Source organism: Lethenteron reissneri, chromosome 67 (assembly GCF_015708825.2).
Source record: "Lethenteron reissneri isolate LAM-NWPU_2019-01 chromosome 67, ASM1570882v1, whole genome shotgun sequence".
NCBI classification, from domain to species: Eukaryota; Metazoa; Chordata; class Hyperoartia; order Petromyzontiformes; family Petromyzontidae; genus Lethenteron; species Lethenteron reissneri.
This window is the reverse complement of record NC_083845.1, coordinates 906654-929132: the sequence shown is the minus strand read 5'-3', so window position 1 is coordinate 929132 and position 22479 is coordinate 906654. Positions and strand designations below refer to the sequence as shown.

The following is a 22479-nucleotide window of genomic DNA, read 5'->3' as shown; positions in this document are numbered from 1 at the left end:
GGGGTACGTGGGGGTCACGTGGCAACGTCCCAGGGGTACGTGGGGGTCACGTGGCAACGTCCCAGGGGTACGTGGGGGTCACGTGGCAACGTCCCAGGGGTACGTGGGGGTCACGTGGCAACGTCCCAGGGGGTATGTGGGGGTCACGTGGCAACGTCCCAGGGGTACGTGGGGGTCACGTGGCAATGTCCCAGGGGTACGTGGGGGTCACGTGGCAACGTCCCAGGGGTACGTGGGGGTCACGTGGCAATGTCCCAGGGGTACGTGGGGGTCACGTGGCAACGTCCCAGGGGGTATGTGGGGGTCACGTGGCAACGTCCCAGGGGTACGTGGGGGTCACGTGGCAATGTTCCAGGGGTACGTGGGGGTCACGTGGCAACGTCCCAGGGGTACGTGGGGGTCACGTGGCAATGTTCCAGGGGGTATGTGGGGGTCACGTGGCAACGTCCCAGGGGGTATGTGGGGGTCACGTGGCAATGTTCCAGGGGTATGTGGGGGTCACGTGGCAACGTCCCAGGGGTACGTGGGGGTCACGTGGCAACGTCCCAGTGGTACGTGGGGGTCACGTGGCAATGTTCCAGGGGTATGTGGGGGTCACGTGGCAACGTCCCAGGGGTACGTGGGGGTCACGTGGCAACGTCCCAGGGGTACGTGGGGGTCACGTGGCAACGTCCCAGGGGTACGTGGGGGTCACGTGGCAACGTCCCAGGGGGTATGTGGGGGTCACGTGGCAATGTCCCAGGGGGTGTATGACGAGGTGATTTATACATTTTAAATTATATCGTACGTGGAAGTCATTGGTGACGATTCATACATGTATGAATCTGGCAATATAAAATAACTACGATAAAGTGTAAATCCATAAGGTAATCTAGATCGACGTAAAAAGGACCTTTCTAAATTCGTTTATCGTAAACAATTGGTTTCCAAGCGGAACCAGCGAGCACGAACAAATTACTCCGCGCGATGTATTCGCTAGTTCAGGATATCTCACAACCAAATGGACAATTGGTTAAAATATTGACTGAAGTTAATTAATTCATACATTTATTTCTCAGAACCGTGTTGGGTGAGGCAAGGGGCAAGGGGGGGATACGGGGCCGTTCATAAATGACGTCACGCACCTAGGGGGGGGGGTCAGACATTTGTGACGATGTGTGACGAGGGGGGGGGGGGTTGAGAAATGTAACGTCACATCAAAATGGGAAACTTTAAATAAATATAGAAAACACGTTTTACTTAATTAAATAGACTTTTTAATAAATGTTTTCTCCTACAACATCAGAATGCAGCGCCACATTAAATACGCACTACAATGACAATAGTTTAAAGCGATTTGAAGCATTTTTTTTGGGGGGGGGGGGGGGCAGAGCTTTGTGACGTCATATTTGAGGGGGGGTCTGACTTTTTGTGACGCTGTGTGACGAGGGGGGGCGGGGGTCAAATATCGTCCTGAATCGCGTGACGTCAATTATGGACGGTCCTTAGTCATCTCGGTGATCCATCATCATGGATAGCCGTGATCAATCCCCTGCTCGATAGAGGCCTCCTCTCCACGTAAACACCCTCCCGCGCACGACCATCCACCCGAAAGAATCCACGGCCTCTGCGCAAGGGGCCAGAATTCGTGGCTTCGTCTCCTCAGTCGACGTGTCCCCTCCGTTCTGGAGTCTCGACCAGTGACGAGACTGGGACTATAAATAATATAAAAAAAAAAAATTTAAACACGCTTTTGTAATAAAGGTCGTGGAAGTGACTTCTGGAATCCGGTCTTTATTTGTCTTTCGTTCACAACACTCCCATCTTACTCCTTCACGCTGCTGACAGACAGCGTGAGAGGGAGAGAGAGAGACGCGCGCGGCCACGTGGCAGCCTGGACCCCGCTCCAGCGTGGCCTCACCCTCCGTTCCAGATCTGACCACGTGTTGTTCGTCTCCACCCCTTTTAATACCTGGGTCACGTGGTACCTTTCCACCAATCCTGGTTAGCCTCTATGGAATCTTCTAGACTCCATGGTACACTCCCAGGACCGCGCCCCTGACTCGTCCCCCCATTGGCTGTGGCTAAAGCCAGCAGAACCAATCCTCTACTTACAGATGTCACCTTCCAATTACGTCAGGGCCACGCCCCTAGACTTCTCCCCATTGGCTATGGGCCAGGACCGGCAGAGCCAATCATCGTACGAGGTGTAATCCAACAGCGACCCGGATATGTCCTCATATTACACTTTTATGAAATGTACCGTACTCGTAATGGCAAAACTCCACGACTGCAAGAAGTGGCCCCGAAGCTTGCCATAACATAAGGGGCCGTGGTGATTTACAGCTAACGTCAGTTGAGTGTGGACAATTAGACCCAAGCCGAAACATAACATAGAAAAATAACGTTTCAAAATATATATATTGATAGAATATAGTATTGTCATTAGTATGACATAAGTATACCAATTTTTTTGTCGATACCACATTGGGAAGTGGGTTAAAATTGAGTTACAAGATTTGAGGATACGATAACAACAACAGACAGATGGAGTTAAATAAAAGCGTGTAAAAAGTAGTCTATTCTCCTATAACGTGGCGGTAGTAGTTGCGTTCCTGAAGAACATAGGGGTAAAGCACAGTCTGCGATAACACGTGAGATGAGTACGCAGGCTGAACAAAGACCGAGGCGCGTGGGTAGCATCTAGAAGCATCCAGCAGCATCCCGCTGCCTCGTGTGACGATGCTTCGCCGACCCAGGCGTTATAAAAAAATGTGTTCCCGAATATATTCATCGCGTTGTATCCAATTCGCGTTATAAAAACACGCGGCGGTACAAGAGAGCCGACTGTAACTTGTTCACAGTGACACGTGACCGATGGCAGTCGTCACTGACCACACCACACTGAGCTCACTCAATCGGCATTGATGCCTCTGTAGCTCAGCACTTCGAACGGTTTTGAAAAGTAATTTGTCCGAACCCCTTACGGACGACCTTTGTCCGCGAAGGGGCTAAACCACCAAAGAGCGGCTCTACACCAATAGAGCGAGACCAGCTGCGCTTGGCCCGCGACTGGAAAATGCTAGCTGACATTGGCCGGCAACTTGTGTTTCCTCTGGAGATCGCAACCACCACCCTAAGACCTGACATGGTGCTCTGGTCCCGTTCGCTCAAGAAGGTCTTCATCATTGAGCTCACAGTACCCTGGGAGGACTCAGTAGATGAGGCTTATGAGCGAAAACATCTGCGCTATGCCGATCTAGCTGCCGAAGCACGGCATCATGGCTGGAACACAGAAGTCCGACCAGTGGAGGTGGGCTGCAGAGGTTTTGTGGCAACATCTACAACCAGACTGCTTAGAGACCTGGGAATTAAGGGCCAGAGCCAGCATTCGGCAATCAAAGCTGTATCGGAGGCGGCAGAAGGCAGCAGTCAGTGGCTCTGGATGAAGAGGAAAGACCCCAGCTGGGCCCCAAAGTGAGAGGGCCAGGAGGTATGCAGTCAACAATGCTTGACTCAGGGAGGAGGACGCCCCTGCCATGCATAGTCCCATGGGATGTTGGCTACCAACAACAAGGCAACTCCTATGACTAATTGGGAATGGGACGCAAGCGTAGGATTGATCACCCTGTCGCTGGCCGCCTTTGGGGAGGGTGTATAGTATGAAAGGCCGAAACACCCTAGGAACCAAAGGGTCACTACTGACGATGCGCTCCCCAAATTTCACCAGGCTCACTGTTCATGAACTCTTGGAAGTGCTTGCACAAAGGATAGTAACATCTCATCCTGTGTTCTTTGGAATCACAGTGACACGTGACCGATGGCAGCCGTCACTGACCACACCACACTGAGCTCACTCAATCGGCATTGATGCCTCTGTAGCTCAGCACTTCGAACGGTTTTGAAAAGTAATTTGTCCGAACCAACATTTGTTCATGGAATGATATGTTATCTACGATTTTTTTACTTTTTCTGTAATGCAGTTGTTTTTGCTCCCATTTCTTTTTGGTGAGATGTTATCTCGCTCGCCTGGGTTTGAGCCTGACCCTGACGCCTACAGTATATATTTGAAGTTTGCACGTTTAACTTCTTTCGCACCGTAAGTAGCCAACCACGCTAATCGGAGGTGCAGGAGAAGGACAACAAACTAAATAGAAAAAGCAGTTTTAAAGAAATAAGTGGTCAATCTACTGTATATGTAAAAGTGCATTGCTCCAGTGGCTTTCTAATATCGGAAGGAAGAGCGTTCCGGACGGTTGTAGGAGCGCATCTGAAAGCACGTGATGTGGTGACCATCTTTGTCCGATGGCTAGCCAAAAGCTGCTGCTGCGAGTAGTTAGCATGATGGTTTAGTAAAGTATTGTTGTTTATTTCTGGCACGCATTCTGTGTGTAATGAGTGCGACCTTGTAAAGTATTCGTTAGGCGACCGGAAGCCAATGCAGCGCTGGATGTGGTCGTGCGGATTTTTCTCTGGGGTCCTTGGTTCTTTTTTCTCCACATTTAGAATCAAGATCACGCGTTCGGAGTATTTGGCTGCTATAAATGTCCACATGATAAGCCACTTCATTGAGCTATGATTTGCGGCCAGGTCGCTTCTATAAAAGAGCTCATAGCTCAGTGGGATTTACCTGGTAAAATTAAAATAGTAATAAAAAGTATGCTGTTTTGCTCCGGTTCCTATTTGCTTTCATTATTGCTCTCGTCTTTGTGTTGTTTCTTTTGTCACTGTGATGACGCAGATCACCAACTATTGCGACTGAGACTCCAATTACCCTGCTCTCTCTCTCTCGAGAGAGAGACTTGTCAACAAGTACGAACTGCAGACGTGGGTGGCTGGCTCGTTGGAGGGTTCAAGACACCGAGGCAGCCCTGCTGAGATCCTGGCTCCGAACGACGTCAGTCCAGGGTTATGGCGACCTGGGATCGAGCTGGACTCGTCGGTAAACGAGCAGTCCCGGTGACTTTTATACTCTTGAGACATTGTGGAACGGTGACAGATTTGTTGCCAGAAATGCGACACTGTAAGAAAAAATCAAATTGACTTGACATGGGTGGGTAGAACGGCCTTCAACAGCTCCACATCAGCCATCATCACCATCATCGTCATCATCATCAGAATAATCGTGGAACGTTGACAGATTTGTGCCAGAATCACGGCACTGTGTATGTGAGTAGAAATGAAACTGATTTGACTTGACGTGGGTGGTTTGGGTGGGTAGAACGGCCTTATACAACTCCGTGCCGGCCATTGTCAACATCGTCATCATCAGAATCGTGAAGGCGGCGAGATCCCAGCGGGGCAAGTGGCCTCTTGCAGGCCACAAGGGGGGCCGATTTGGAAACCCTCCCAATAGTGGGGGTGGAGGGGGCCCAGTCCATCGGCTTTTTGAAGTAGGCCCCAGCAGAATCGTTAACATCACGTGGTGGAGCTGGCTGCAGTGCGTTGGAGTGCGTGGGGAGACTCTACACAAGCCCTCTTTAGTTGCGTGCAACTTGAGAGAATGAGACTCAAGCCCGGACATGATAACAACACACACCTTAATCTGCACCCAAAAACTTTGCGCGTAACAATTCAGTTTACAACCTCTTTACAGCGTCCACCACGCACAGCTGGGCATCAACACAAAGGCCCCTTTCAAAAACTCGGAAGTTATTCATCGGCTTAAGCCCTCGGTATTCAGTTTGTAAGACCCAGGAGCTGTGGAGGGTGAGGAACGGGGAGGAGGTTTGTTCGCTGTGCGCATCCCAAAGACGAACAGCAATAGGGATGTCACTTGCAGTGAAGGATGGACGCCTCCGAGGCAACTTAAGTGCTGGATACAACTTCATTTGCAAATTTGATCCGTGCATTTGATCGTTCATTCATTCGTCACACATAGTCAGCGAAGGACCCTTGCGCCAAATGTGTGACCCTCTTGCGATGGCATTCACATACATTGCTCTTGCTGCCGTACACCGGTGTCCACTGATATGTTTGATCCACACATCGAGAGTTCACTGTTAATGTGCAACTTTAGTGAGAAGACTACTGTGTGTTGTCTTGGCGTGGTCTGGGACTGTTGTTGTTGCTGTTGTTTTGCTGCCTCACCCAATATTGCATTTTGTATTGAAACATGGGGAAGTACATACTTGTGAAATTTGTACTGATATACTTTATATATGTTAGTGACTTGCTTACCTTTGATCTACTTTGCACTCCTGTTGTGTTTTTGTATTGTGTGTTATTGAATCTTGCTGACCCTATGCCTGTCCTGGACATCTTTGAAAAAGAGCTTCATTGCTTATCGGATTCCTCCTCCTCCAGTCTAACCAAATATTCTGATTAATACAGACTAGTGCCCATCGAGACCATTCCTCGTTAAAATCAGTCTTAATTAGGACCAGTTACCTTCATAACCAGGCTTAATTAGAACCAGTTAACTTCATAACTAGTCTTAATTAGGACAATTTAATTCCATGTATACATCTTAATTGGAACCAGGAATTTATGTACATATGCACACACATTCCACCACCTCCCAGCCTCTCGATGATAACAACAATACAAAACGTTCATTGTATTTGCTCTGGGGATACGATGTTATGAACGTTATTTATTTTATAGACTTGTACCAGCTGTAGCCTAAGAACACATGCAGAATCGAAATGTTTATTTACATTGGAGGAGGAATCTGATGCGCTGTGAAGCCCTCATTTCACAGCTGTCCAGTTGGGGCGTGGGGTCGGCGAGTTACACTGACAACAATCGATACAAAACATGAGAGCAAGATAAAAAAAGGTACGCAAGTCGCTAAAAATAAATATAAATAAAGTAGAGTCTGTGTTCTCCTATAACGTGGCGGTAGTAGTTACGTTCCTGAAGAACACCGCTTTATGAAATAATCGCCTCGTAATAAATAATATATAAGGTAAAGCACAGTCCGCGATAACACGTGAGATGTGTAACGCAGGCCGAACAAACACAAAGGCACCTGGGTAGCATCTAGAAGCATCCAGCAGCATCCCAATGCCTTGTGTGGTAATGCTACCTCGAGGCAGCCGTACGAACACTTATTCCTGCTCACGCTGCTGCGTAGTTTGGCTTGCTCGATCGCGTTCTATCCAATTTCCATCCGCCTTATAAAAAAAAATTCCCTATAATACATTGCTCGCTTTATATATCCAATCACGCGTTACGAGAACACGCGGCGTTACAGGAGAACAGACTGTAAGAATTGCACAAGTAAATAAGCTCCTGCCGATTGATCCCCGGTCACACCCATAGCCCACCGAGACCACGACGAACGGCGGGGAGCGCTCAGAGGGCTGAACCTCCTCCTCCTCCTCCCCGGCACCGCAAGTCTTGTTTGCTTCATGCGCACGGAGGGACAGCTGGACCGGGTCATAACGGAGTGGTTTACGGACCCATTTATGGAGCCCGAGCGTGGCCCAGCGGTCTCCCACGCGTCACCAACCATCATCACCACCACCACCACAATAACGAGCACCGTCATAGCCATCACAATAATGATCATCGTCATTACCATCATCATTATAACCATAATTAATTATCATCATCATCATTGTAATAATCATCACCACCATCATCATGACAGCCATCATGAATGATCATCATCATCATTATAGCCATAATAATGATCATCTTCATCGTTATAGCCATCCACAGAGGCCAATCTGGATACTGCTGGTACTCGTCGTCTGCAGCCCATCTCTTGTCTAGTCCATGCGCACCTTTTTAACCTCCTCTATCTGGCGAAACAGAAGCTGCTTGGTCATGTGGTGGCTGGGCATGCGGAATACGTGACCCAGCCAAAATGGCCTCGCCTGCCGGAGGAGTTCACTGATGATGGGACTGTGTCCAGATCATTGAAGCATCTGTGAGCTCCTCACACTGTGATCCAGTCTCTTCTTTGGCAAGTTCACTCATTTCCATGACTTCCTGAATGCGCACACAATGAAGGCAAAGCTCACCCGTATAATATAGGGGCAAGTTCCGCTGTTAGCGAGCATCTACGAAGGCCGGCACGGCGCACAAGTTGGTGGTGTGACCGCCAGTACCTCGCCTGGCTGCCTTCCTTTCCTAAGTCCTGACGTTTACGCACCACACCAGGCAGTCATTTGAGGCCGAGTCAACTTAGGGGAGACCCAGGGGCCCGGTTCAGACGTTCGCCGCTGCTGCCCACGACGAACAAAACCGTCGCACGCGCCTCGATCTCACACCACCCTCCAGCCCAAGGGGCCCTCCCCTTCCACCACCGCCACGAAAACAAAAGCCAAGGTAGTTTCATGGCGCCGTGTAATTAAGCGGTGCCGTTTGACAGGACCCGGTGGGAGGTGGTTAATAGCGGGACAGGTGGAGGTGCGCTCCTGTTGACACAGAGGATGCTCTAAGGTTCGCGGAGCAATTGTGGTGTGGGGCGGCGGGGGGGTCTGGCTGGACCTTAGCCCCAAGGCCACCCACGCGGCCACTTCACTCACGCGCGGACGCACCGCCGCAGCCACCGCTGTTGCCACCACCGCCGCTGCTCCTGCTGGCTCCAGAGAGTCCCTGCGACTGGTACGCTCTTGGACCAGCCTCCTTTGTTCCGGCATTCACATCAGTCTCGAGCAGGACCGGGTCATTGTTAGAATCGGTTTTTAATGATCACCGGTCATCCTGGTCACTGACCAGTAGTCATTCAGAACTGGTCACTGACCAGTACTCATCCCTGTTCAGTGCTGGCTTGGATCAGTCACTGACCAGTACTCGTTTAGAGTGGTACCAGTTCAATTTGGTTATTGACCATTACTCATCCAGACCGGCGCGTGCCCAAGACTCTCTTTGATGGGTCGCTGACCGGCGCTACTACTCATTTGTTGATTTGTGTTTACTTTTATGAAAGGCAAGTCCCTTCATGGTCCATCCTGGTCGCTGCTCACCTTGGTACCAGTGTTAGGGCCGCTATTTATTGAGACCAGTCTCGATGGGGCTTGGCCCTCTTTGGAACTCGCCCTAATTTGCCGTATCTAACTTAAGAACCGGTCAACAATTTAGAACCAATTAACATTAAAATAGACTCTTACCTTAGGACCGGTACATTTTTCGAGCCTGTCCTCATTAGGCCAGTGTGTGTGTGTGAGGGGTCCCTGCCATCCAGGTGTTGCCTTATTCCGGAGGAGCCCGGAACGAGTCAACACAAAGACCGAACTTCAGTCAGGCGAGTTCCTCGCTACTATCGGCAGTCGCCTCTCCCTCCACATCAGAGACCTTTACCTGGGTCGGTTCTTTTAAATTAAGCCTAAACACGTGATTTTGTCTCCGACTGATTCTAATTCATGGGTAACGTGATATATATTGTAACCAGCTTTTTTTTATAGCAGTAGCTTCCCTGAGCACCAATGTTAGTTGCCTACGTTTCCATATTGGTTTATCTTCGGTTGTTATTGTGATTGGGGTTTTACTGGTGTGTCGGTGTTTTATTTTTATATATATTTTTACCTCTGAGATTATCAATTTGAAAGGCGCTGTATGAAACTGAGTTTATTATAACATTTTTATTATTCATCCACTCTACTCCTCCTAGAATCCTCCTCCTCCTCACACTGTCATCCACTCACCCTGTTCCTCAATAACGTTTCTCCTCTTCCTCACCCTGCTCCTCCTCCGTTCTGTTTCTCCGATGTCACTTACTCACCCTCCTCACTCACCACCTACTCTCTTACTCGGCTGCCTCTGTCACTCACCCTCATCCTCATTCCTCACCCTCCTACTCACTCTGTTCCTCCTCACTCCTCATCCTCCTACTCACTCTGTTTCTCACCCCCTTCCTCACCCTGTTCCTCAACGTCTTCCCCCATCTCTCCCAATACGTTTACCAAATCACTCGGTCAGAGTTGTGATTTGTACAATGACGAAGATCATGATCCTAACGAAGAATGGTTGTAGAGTTTACTGGTATGAATTAAGACCAGCTATGAAGTTAACTGGTCCTAATTCAGGTGGGAACGCTTTCCCACCTGATGACGGACGCTTGTGTTGTGCCCGAAACGTGATTTATTTAATTTTATACCGACATTAATTGGTCATCATGAAGACGCGGCGGTGGCTTGATATTAACTACCTCACTTGGTATGCAGCAGGTCGTGGATTCTTCCCCGATCCTTACACTTGTACATTTGGAGTTTGCACGTTCTCCCTGTGGTCGCGTGGATTTTTCTCCAGGTCCTCCGGTTCTAAACACGCGTTTAGAGCATTTGGCTGCCGCTATAAATTGTCCACATGATAATGAGAAACCACTTAATTGGCCAGGTCGGTTTTGAAAAAGAGCTGTAAAGCTTAGTGGACCTTTCCTCGTAAAATAGAAGCAGTTTTTCTATATATATATTTTAAGACTGGTTATGAAGTTAACTGGTCCTTAACAGGACCCTGCGGGGTGGGCTGGTAGGAATAATACTTAGTACCGGTACAAGGATATCGACCGGGTATAGAGGAGTTAAAGACAAAATTACTGTATTCTAGTGTAACGTTAATTAAAAGTGTTTTTTTGACAAGAAACGCTGTGAGATTTAAAGACCCCTCACCACCAGCCCTCACCACCAGCCCTCACCACCAGCCCCCACCACCAGCCCCCACCACCAGCCCTCACCACCACCCCCCACCACCAGCCCTCACCACCACCCCACCACCAGCCCTCACCACCACCCCCCACCACCACCCCCCACCACCAGCCCTCACCACCACCCCCCACCACCAGCCCCCACCACCACCCCCCACCACCAGCCCCCACCACCACCCCCTACCACCAGCCCCCACCACCACCCCCCACCACCAGCCCCCACCACCAGCCCTCACCACCAGCCCTCACCACCACCCCCCACCACCAGCCCTCACCACCAGCCCTCACCACCAGCCCTCACCACCAGCCCTCACCACCAGCCCTCACCACCAGCCCTCACCACCAGCCCCCACCACCACCCCCCACCACCAGCCCTCACCACCACCCCCCACCACCAGCCCTCACCACCACCCCACCACCAGCCCTCACCACCACCCCCCACCACCACCCCCCACCACCAGCCCTCACCACCACCCCCCACCACCAGCCCCCACCACCACCCCCCACCACCAGCCCCCACCACCACCCCCTACCACCAGCCCCCACCACCACCCCCCACCACCAGCCCCCACCACCACCCCCCACCACCAGCCCCCACAACCACCCCCCACCACCAGCCCCCACCACCAGCCCCCACCACCACCTTCTGCACTAGGCCTCGCGAAGCCTGCCGCACTAGGCCTCGCGCCGTGCTTTTCGTGCACAAATAAGGTGATTAAATGTATCTCGTCTCTGTGTTAATAAATGTTTCTTGTCTCTGTGTTAAAAAAACGTGCTGCGTTTCAGTAAAGTAATTTTGAAGCGAAGTTTAAAGTTTCGCCGCGAGGCGCCGGAAGCGACGGCCATCTTGTTTAATTCACATTGCAGGGGGAGCGGGCGGCCATCTTGTCGGACAGGGTCATGCCAAGTGTTTGCAGTAGGGGGCGATGTTGATACACGGACGGACGGACGGACGGACACATTAATCTATTGGTGGTCTGGTCCACTTCGTTCCTACCAGTATTAAGACTGATATATCACATGAACTGGTTATAATTAAGACTGGTCACATAATTGATTGGTTAGCATTAAGGCTGCTTATACAGTTAACTGGTTCCAATTAATATTTATATATTAAATTAACTGCTTACAATTAAGATTGGTTATAAAGTTAACTGGTTCTAATTAAGATTTATCTATGAAATTAACTGCTTATAATTAAGACTTGTTATAAAGTTAACGGCTCATTATGCCTGGTTCGAAAGTTAACAGCTCCCAATGAAGACTGCTTCTAACGAGGAATGGTCTCGATGGATACTGGTCTGGATTAATCAGAATATTTATGTAGACTGGAGGAGAATTCCGATGAGATCTGAGGCTCTTTTTAGCAGATGTCCAGTAAGGGCACAGGGTCAGAAAGTTACATAAAGTTACAACAACAAACTCCAAAATAACGCTAGGAGTGCAAAGGTAAGCAAGTCACTAAAATCTAATTAAATAAAGACCTTCATCTGTATGTATATATGTACGTCTCAAATATATGTAGGGTATTTCTTGACGAGGTAGGAAACTGAAAATTTGAACAAATGAACCTTTTGGCGGGACCCCCGTTACCCATAAGCCCCCGGCTCTCGCATAAACATTATATTATAATGCGAACAATAACTTTCCTTTTTTCACCAATGGGTTTGAAGGATGGTGGCAAGTGTTGTCTTGTTAAACTATGCCTTTACAACTGAAAACTACTTACCTGCAGTACCTCTATTTAAATATGTAGTGAGTTCAGGGAGACGACGTCGGAGTTGAGGCACACTCTTTTTATTAACGCAGGGACAGACACAATAGTTGAAGGGGTAACGGCCCATTCACCCGTACTATGTGGGAAACCACCCTAGTACTAAGCCCTCTGTCCTGCTCCCCAGTCCTCCTCTAATGGGCTACGGGAGGCTGTCTGATCTGGCCCTGGCAAGCACAGATCTCGGCACCAGCTAAGCCGGCCCTGCCCTTACAAGGGCAGAGGTCCGGGAGCTCTTGGGCCGCGCCGCTGGCTTACCCAGCTCGGCCCTGACAAGGGCAGCGAGACAGGGGAGTCCCAGTGCCTAATCTCAGAGTCTTTAGTCTTCACTGGTCAGCTTCGTGTCGAACTGGCCCCGAGCTCTCTGGCTCCCCGCCTTTTATAGAGATCCCCTCGGAGGGGCGGGGTTATGGGGGATCACAGAGCACCCATGGCTCCCCAGTGGTTAACGGATGCGGACGTCGGTGTGGCCACCCGTGTGTGCGGGTGCAGACACCCCTGTGTTTCTCGTCCGCCTTTTCTCCCGTAATAACCCCTACAAATACACTGTCGAAAAAAAATTTGCACCCCTCTGTCAATCATCGTGTTTCTCAGTGTGGATTTGTGAACACAATTTGTAAACAGTACTTAAAATAGCATGCGTTGTTCAGATTGTAACAAGCGTTTATACCAATGTTACTCTACAGAGTAGTGGGTCTCCGCTGCTCTTATCTGCATTGATACGAACGGTACGTGGGGACTATGGCTTAACCACAAAAAAAAACCTATCTGCACAGATGCATACGGACAAGAGAAGTATTATCAAACAGGAGGAATTAACGGTGCAATGCATCTCATCTGTTAAATATCTGCAGGTAATAGGATTGTCATCGATTGATCCTGGCGGCAGACATTGTTAGGTCACAAATAACAATGAAGATAAGAGAGCAGTTTCACTGTTTTGTGCATGCCGTGATGACTAATAGAGGACTTAAGTCGTGTAGGCAGCTTGAGCAGCTTTGGGTAAGACTTGTAATCCTGCCCATACCCAAGCATGCAGTGCATTCGCTTGTTTAGCTGCTCTGCGCATTCGTCCTCGCTGCTGCGCTTGGACACGACACGACAACAGAATGATCTGCGTCAGGTGGGTCGCGGCGTTTATGTGCGCGGAGTCGCCAAAAATAAATAAGTTAATTACGATTTTGACTTCCGTTTATTCGGGACCCCGGGGTCCCGCCATAAGGTTCATTTGTAGCTTTTCGGACACAAACATCAGGAACAATCTGAAAATCCGCGATTTTTCATTTGAAGGCCCCCAACTCTCGATTTTCATTGCCCCATAAACATGTGTGTGCGTATCATTCAGAAACCGTTCAAAATATAAGATTGAGTTTTTTTTCGTTTGATGGAGCGTTCGACGGCAAATACAATTAAAGCGACATCCACTGTTCTCTCTTTTATTGTTTTTGAGATATTACGGATTAAATCGGTTTTGTACAAAAAATATGCATTGTATGATGTTCAAATCTGAATAATTGGAAAACGGTAAAAGATAGAAGCTTCCCCTCATAGAGTATTAAGTTCATAGAGTTTTGTTCTTTCTAATAAAATAACAATATTTAAATTTAACGTTTTCCGATGGGTACGTCTTTAAATATGAGAAGTTGAATCAAGTTGTCAACAATTTTTTTACGGAAAAACACCAATGTTTGGGTTAGTTGTTAGTGTCTGATCGTAGATAAAAATGGTAAAAAATCATATCAGGTTAATTATTATATTTGAAAACTTTTGCCTGGCGAAGACAATCTTTATGAACCATTATATATAAAGTATATCAGTACAAATTGCATAAGTACATAAATTCCTGCATATTTTTCAACACTAAATGCAAGCTTGGACAAGGCAGCAAAACAACAGCAACAACAACAGTCCCACACCACACCAAGACAAGAACACACAGTAGTCCCTCACTAAAGTTGCACATTAACATTGAACTATTGATACCACGTGGTTAAATACTGGCCCTGACTTCTATTTGCTTTGTCGCTGTACTTTTATCACAATGCAATTTCATACAGCCTCATTCACACAGTTGTATCGCATACAACGCAATGTACGATATTGGGCAGCCTATACACATTAGAACGGGCCACAAAACCTTATACCCAACGACCCCGTGAACATGATTAGGGTTAGGGTAGGGGAATAAATACAATTGAAGATGTCAGTCTGATGATGTAGCCAGCTCGTTACGACGGCCTGAGTCACCGTCTCGTCCTCGTTCTGTCTGCAGGTCGCCCCCCACCACCTCCTCCAGCTCCTCCTGCTCGCTCCTCACTATCCCCATCAGCGTCTCCACTATGACTGAGGCTACAATGGGCCACCCGTTCGCCGTGGTGCAGAGAATCTACTACCCGTGCGTGTGCGCAATCGGCATTCCCGGTGAGGATTGTGCTGCCGCTTCATTGTCCTAGAATCTCAGCCAGATCCACAGCAACGCTGCTGCTGCTATCACTATCCTAGAGTATCAACTAGATCTGCAGTAGCGCTGCTGCTATCACCATCCTAGAATCTCAGCCAGATCCGGAAGAACGCTGCTGCTGCTATCACTATCCTAGAGTCTCAGCAATATCTGCAGGAATGCTGCTGCTACTGCTGCTATCACCATCCTAGAATCTCAGCCAGATCCGGAAGAACGCTGCTGCTGCTATCACTATCCTAGAGTCTCAGCAATATCTGCAGGAATGCTGCTGCTACTGCTGCTATCACCATCCTAGAATCTCAGCCAGATCCGGAAGAACGCTGCTGCTGCTATCACTATCCTAGAGTCTCAGCAATATCTGCAGGAATGCTGCTGCTACTGCTGCTATCACCATCCTAGAATCTCAGCCAGATCCGCAGGGACGCTGCTGCTGCTGCTATTACCATACTCAAATCTCCGGAATAATGCTACTGCCTTGCTGTACAGAGTGGAACAACGCGGCGGACGTCCAGAATAATGAACACCTCATTCGAGACCCAAACATCGTTGCACCTTCGCACCTCCTCCTGGATTTGAAATCCGCTGGTGGAACCATCAACCGCATCACGACATTAACAGGGCGATGCGCAGCTGTCCTTCATTAATGGGACATTAAAGGCACAGTCACAGTGGTGCGTGCGATCGTGGCCTTGCAACTCACACTATTAGACCGTATAGTAAACCCCTATAGACCCACAAGGACACATAGACTTACAGGGATACGTAGAGGCGCCCATCGTGGGTGGGTGTGATCTTTATTCCTCACTAGCGGAAGTACCCGGCGTTGCTCGGGCGAAAAAGGCAGACACACACATGGACTTACACACAGACATTGATCCACACACATAGAAACACATCGACTTAGACGCACACACATATATGGTTAAACCCAGGATGGATCGTTAGCAGGCCAGCCTAAATGTTTCTAACCGGCGAAGATGTTCCATTAGGGGGGTGCACGTTTCGCAAGCGTAGAGAAGGGAGGGAATTACCGTGGCCGAGAAGACGTGGTGCTTCATGCGGAGCGAGAGATCAGGTAGCTTCCACAGCGTAACGCAGCCGATGAAAAGATAATGGCGCTCGACTGATTTGGAGTGAGACCTCTACTTTTAAACCGGAGCCGGTCATGAGCAGACTGGCCAGGTATGGGAATTCTAGATTTGAAGCTTTCGTGACTGCAAAGATTCATATTCTTAGGTTTTTTCGGTTAAGTCACGTAAGTAAAACATCAAAATAAAAATAAAATAAAAATAAAAATCACGACGTTTCGGAGGCAACACAAGTCTCCGTTACTTACGTGACTTAACCGAAAAAACCTAAGAATAGGTATGGGAATCTCGGCAATCTCGGCAATCTTACCACAACTGCCGCATCACCAATTGTGAGTTGTGGGGGTGGATTGTTCGATGGTACAAAATACCCAGGCAGGTGCTTAGTTTTGGTGGGGCTGATGGTAAGGCCCCACCTCTTAGTGACAAGCTCCAGGTTCAGCAGCAATGAGCAGCAATCATCAAAGCATCAGCATACATAACATGGTTGAGAAATAGAGAGCCATCCCTTGACCGCACCCGGGCATCGATCAGCCTCCCATTGTATCTGTACCATACGGTAATTCCTCCGGTACAGCCATCTAAGGCTTCACGAACTACGTGGTCAAAAGATATGTTAAATAATGTGGGAGCCAGAGGACATCCCTGTCACACCCGAAGGTGTAGAGGGAATGGCTCTGACTGACGGCCACGTAGTTTGACGTGGGGCCGCTCACCAGCAGGAAGGTCCTTAAGGATCGTGAGCAAAGGGTGAGGGACTCCGAAAGCACGAAGAACAACCCAGAGCCCAGGCCTACTGATGGTGTCATAGGCCTAGAGCAGGTCAATAAAGCACACAGATGGACTAAGACACACACATGGACTTACAGACACGCGAAAAAATTGACTTACACTGACTAACATGGAGGCATGCACACACAGCGACTAACACACACGCACATGGACTGAGACACACACACACATATCGACTCACACACAAACACATCGACTCACACACACATATGCACTCACACACACATAGACATCCACTTGAGATACACACACATGGAGTTACACACACATATCGATGTACACACATATAGCGACTCACACACATACATCGGCTCACATACAGACATACTTGGACTCACACACATTGACGTAAACACACATGTACTTACACACACACACATCGACTAAGACACACACACATGGACTTACACACACATACATAGACTGACCCACACATTGCCCTACACACACATACACATATGGACTGTGACACACAGACATGTACTTTAGATACACATAGATTAACAGGCACATAGACTCACACACACGCATTGACTTACACACACACATCGAGTGACACACACACATGTATGGACTTACACACACATGTGGACTAACACACACACAGCGACTGATAGGCATACAAATGGACTGACACACACACACTTGTACGTACACACACACATGGGGCATTGTCCGTTTGAAAAAGACAGACACACATATGGACTTACACACAGACATGGACCCACACACGTAGAAACCCATCGACTTACACGTACACAAACACATGGACTCACACACACAACACATCCACTTTAGGGACACACATGTAGTTTCTGCACAAGAACATTATAATTTTAATATTAGGCAACGTATTAGTTTCATAATAATAAACGAAGCAGAGTTGTTATGTGCACACAAACATTATCATTGTAATATTTGTAAGCTTATTTGTTTAATAATAGTGAACAATAAACCTCAGTTCTTAGCGAAAGATGCAATAAAATTGTACTTTACATTGGCGTGGTTACACCTCGTCCCGTGCAGAGCCCGCGGCCTCGCCTAGATTGGCAAACCGGAGGAAGTGAGACATTGCCAGGCTGCTGGCTGGGCCGCTACCCCCCCACCATCCCCCGCCCGAGGCAGAATAATACTATGTAAGCGCTTTAAGAATATTAAGTTAATATCTAAGAACTTTATAGCAGTAACTGCACGCATTGGGGTGGTGGGGGGGGGCATCACACTGTGAAGAGAAATCGGCAGCGTGACGTGTATATTTATTTTATGTTAAACGCGTGAAATAAAATGTCCCCGTGAGCTGGAGCGAACGCGCAGTACTTGGTAGGGTCCGCCCCCCCCACGCAATTGGCGTCACTTGGTACGGTCGACGGCGCGCAATAAGTAAATAATTAATAATAGAAACGGCACAAATTTGTTAATTAAACTACTTTAACGTTTTCGGATGGGGAAACGGAATAGCCTATTCCCACCGCGGGGCTTAGGGCTTGTCGCCCAGCAAAACATTTTCTACGTGAAGGCCACTGTCCGAGAGCCAAATCCCCCACAAGCGCGAGCGCGCGGAGACTTTTATATATAAAAGAAGATTAGGAGAGGTTTAAGAATTTGTATTTATCTGTAGGTTTTCACGACTAACATCTCGATTCATAATTAGTTTCCTGTTGGGTTAGATTGTAGTGGAGGTATTATGCCAATTTATAACTGCAGTCCATTCTCCTGTAACGCTGCTTGTAGTTTTTAGAACACGAATTAGATATAAATCGATTAATGTATTAGGGAACACATTTTTTTATAACGCGGATGCGAATTGGATATAATGCGATAGAGCAAGCGGAACTACGTCACGCGAGTCGGAATAAGGGGTCGTACAGCGTAGCATCACACAAAGCATTGGGATACTGCTGGATGCTTTGAGATGACATCCACCTGCCTCAGTCTTCGTTCAGCTTGCGTACGCATCTCGCGTGTTATCGTGGACTGTGCTTTAGCCCTTTATTATAGACTAGCTTTACTACCAGGCTTCACCCGGGACTTGGATTCTTGTCTTGGATTAATACACGGCCTATGCGGAGGGTGGGGGGGGGGGGCGTGACGTCAGCAGGCACAATGCATGACGCGGCCGCGTGCGGGTGACATCACACATGTGACGTCACCGCTCACTTGCCGTGCAAAATATATCCATTATTGCCCCCCCCCCCCCCCCCAAATACAAAGTCTATTTTTATACTTTTTACATTGTGTACAGTCTGGAAGCTACCCACATGCCAAGTTTCAAATTTGTTGCATGTCGGGAAGTATGCTAAACATTTCGAACAGACACACATATTCACAAATTTCCATTATATATAGATTAATAATTATAACGTTATTTCTTTAAACGTGGTGTTCTTTAGGAACGCAACTACTACCGCCATGTTATAGGAAAACACGACTCCGGTTTTGCTGGTGAACCAAACCAATTGGTATATTTAGAATCGTGCGTTTAGAGTATTTGGCTGCTATAAATTTCCACACGTTGAAAAGCCACGTCGTTGAGCTATCATTTGTGGACAGGTCGCTTCTGAAAAAAGAGCTACATAGCTCAGTGGGCCTTATCTGGTAAAATAAAAAAACATCGTTTAGCATAGAAAATAGAAAATACAGTAGACTCTTGATTATCCGCATGCAGTTTATCCGATTTGTGGATTATCCTGGCACCTCAGATTTTTGACATGAAGCAATAATTGGTATAGAGATCCGTGGAAAATGGATATTTATTTTTTATTTTTCGCGATTTTTAATTATCCGCGGCTGTCCTCCCCATCAAGCACGGATAATGGAGAGTCTACTGCAGTTTAGTTCTTAGTTTAAATATTTTCTAAAAGGAATTTATATAGCTCCTTATCTAAGGCGCTTTACAAAGAATTAACAATGGTACAACATATTAATGTAATGGTGGAGATGAGGCGAATGAAATAGATTAGAGGAAGAAATGGGGGAAAATCTGTGATGCGTGAATTGGGTGAAAGCAAAATCGATGACAGTAAATGATGGATTGAATGAATGAATGAATGGGGAATGAGTGATAGCCACATATATACACAGTAAAACCTCGTTATTTCGGTACTTGATCATTCGTAATTGGGGATAATTCAGCATGGCTCCGCCTTCGGCTTATATATACAGAATATGTCATTCGCCGTGAGCCGAATTTCCTTACCGAATGGTCCAATTTCGACATAAACGTGGAGTGATGCTGCACGCCACAACCAAAACAATGACTCGTTCTGGTGGCGGCGTGCGTGGTGAGCATTAGTGCAGACCTGTTGCTTTGGACTTTACCTTGTTTGTGCACTCTGTCCAAGCCAACCCTCTCAGAATTGCAGTCTCCACCTACATCAAGAAGTAATAGAAAGGGACTGAAGTATAAATCCCTTAGTCTGCGAGACAAAGCCAAAGATTTGCATATAATTGATGCAGGTGTGTCAATGCGTATGGTGTGTGATGAGTTTGACATAAAATAGAGCACCTTTTACCACATCAAGAAAGGCCGGGAGAAGATTAGGAAGCATGCCTTAACCTTGGAGGTTAAGTGCATACTAAGTGCAGTAAGCCCCACTCCACAACCTCTGTCACCTACCACATCCTCCTTCACTGGTAGTGCTGGTTACTTATGGTAAGTGTAACTTTTTTTGGAAAACAAATTTTGAAAAAAAATAATTTTGGGACGGGAATCACTGGGGAGTACCATTGTACATAATTCGGAATATTGGATAATTCGGCAAGGCCAGAGCCCCATATGTGTAACATTTACAAGGGTTTACTGTAATAGATATTTGCCCACGATGTGACAACGTGATTTGAGTGGCCCTGTAGCTGGGTAGTTACAAATCGGCATGACGCCCATACGATGACGATCTAATCCAACGGGAGAAACTCAGTCATGAATCAGGTTTCAGAACCCATTTCCATGACCGGCCATTTTCTCAAACCTGGCGCCGTGCAAACGTAAACATCTTCGCAAACAAAATAGAAAAAACGGGGTTAATTTGTGGGAACTGTTCCCGCGGGAAATGGCCAAGGGGAAGGCGGGGTTCTGGAGACCTAGGGGAGGGGCTGTGGGGAAAAAAGATGTGAGGGGCGCGGGGCCACAGGTGCAGAAGAGGCGGGGCTAAGGGGAGGGCATGATCCTCGTGTAGGTGGAGAGAACGCTGACCATCTCACTCCCACTGAACCCGCACCTCCCCCCCCGCCCTTCTCCCCAGCCAACCTGCTCACCACGCTTACCCTCGCCCGGCGCTCCTGCGGCCTGTCCAAGGTGACGCGCACGTACCTCGTAGCCCTGTCGGTGGCTGACAGCCTGACTCTCGCCTGGCTGGGTGTGGTGGACCTCACGCTGCTGTGGCTGCAGCCCGAGCCCTTCTGGGGCGCCTACCCGTGGTGCGGCCTCGTCACGGTGCTCGAGTATGGCGCCATGTTCTCCTCCATCTGGATTATCGTGGCCTTCACCATCGAGCGCTTCCTCTCCGTGGCCCGGCCTGCAGGGTCGGGTCCCAGGCCCACGGCGGCGGCGAGTAGGGGTGGTGGCGGCGCCGGTGGCTTCTGCGGCGGCGCCACGACTCGGAGCCGCTCGCGGGCGGCGCTCTACGTGACGCTGGCCGTGTTCGCCGCTTCCTACGCCTTCGCTGTGCCGGGGTTCTGGCTCAATATCACCGAGGTCCAGAACGTCACGGCGGTGCGCGGCAACGTCACGGGGGTGCACGACGACAACGTCACGGAGGCGGGAAACAACTTGACTGATGTTCGAAACGTCACCACCTTCCGGGACTTTGCGGAGGTTCACAATGTGATGGAGGTCTGGAGTGACGTCACCGAGGTCCAGAACGTCACAGAGGTGAGAAAAGGTGGCGCCACGGAGGCCTGGAACGATGTACCGGAAGTCCAGGGAAACCTCAAGTCAGTCCGGACCAACGTCAGGGAGGTCTGGAATGGCGTCCTGAAGGTCCGCAATGCCACGGAGGTTCAAAACAATGTCACAAAGGTCCAAAAGGGCATCGCAGAGGTCCAGAACATCACAGAGGTCTGGGGCAACATCACACAAGTCTGGAACGACGGAACGCCAGAGATCATAGCAAGAGGCGGGAAGAAAATGTTGGAATCTTCTCTCCCGACACGGTCGATGTCATCATCCTCATCGTCATGGCCACCACCGCCGCCAGAAACGAGGCAGTCTCAGCGCTGCCACCACAACGTCAGCCCCTACGCGGAGGCCATCGTGTGGGCCCACACGCTGGCTTCGGGCGCCGTGCCCTTTGCGCTGGTGCTGATCCTGAATGGCACAGTGGTGTGGCGCCTGCGCTCCCAGGCGTTCTCGGGGCCCCAGGGCCCCCTGCGGGCCAAGACGCGCCGCTCCGTGGCCATCCTCCTGGCCGTGTCGCTGGCCTTCGTGGGTCTCTCACTGCCACGCTTCGTCACCTACTGCCTCCTCCGCACGATGGGGCCCGAGTGGGCACGGGACCGCAACGACTTCACACGGCCGCTCAATGTGGCGGCCGACGTTGCCATCATGTTGCATCTGGCCAACTCGGCTGTCAACTGCTTCCTGTACTGCCTGGCGAGCGCGGCCTTCCGCGCCGAGCTCGTGGCCTTGTTGGCCTGCAGGGGCTGCGCGAGGGGGAGCGGCAGGAAGGCCGTGGGGGCGCGTGCGCTCCGCTGAGTGGGGGCGCGTGTGTGCGTGTGTTTGTGTGTGCGTGTGTCCGTGCGTGTGTGTGTAATAGGCAGAGAGAGTGTAATGGTTAGCGTGCTGCGCTTA

At 49.1% G+C, this 22479-nt stretch overlaps 1 protein-coding gene across 1 annotated transcript; it reads left to right on the top strand.

The window, feature by feature from the left end:
- The first annotated feature begins 14704 nt into the window (after positions 1-14704).
- Positions 14705-22479, top strand: LOC133360092 (uncharacterized). The gene is made up of 2 exons (XM_061578681.1): positions 14705-14771; positions 20933-22479. Exons 1-2 carry the CDS (start codon positions 14705-14707, stop codon positions 22381-22383), a joined length of 1518 nt encoding a protein of 505 aa, XP_061434665.1. The 3' UTR covers positions 22384-22479.

Coding starts and splice junctions, on each gene's coding strand:
- LOC133360092 (XM_061578681.1), top strand. CDS start 14,705: ATGGGCCACCCGTTCGCCGTGGTGCAGAGAATCTACTACCCGTGCGTG. Junction 14,772..20,932: donor GTGCGCAATCGGCATTCCCG/GTGAGGATTGTG, acceptor CCTTCTCCCCAG/CCAACCTGCTCACCACGCTT.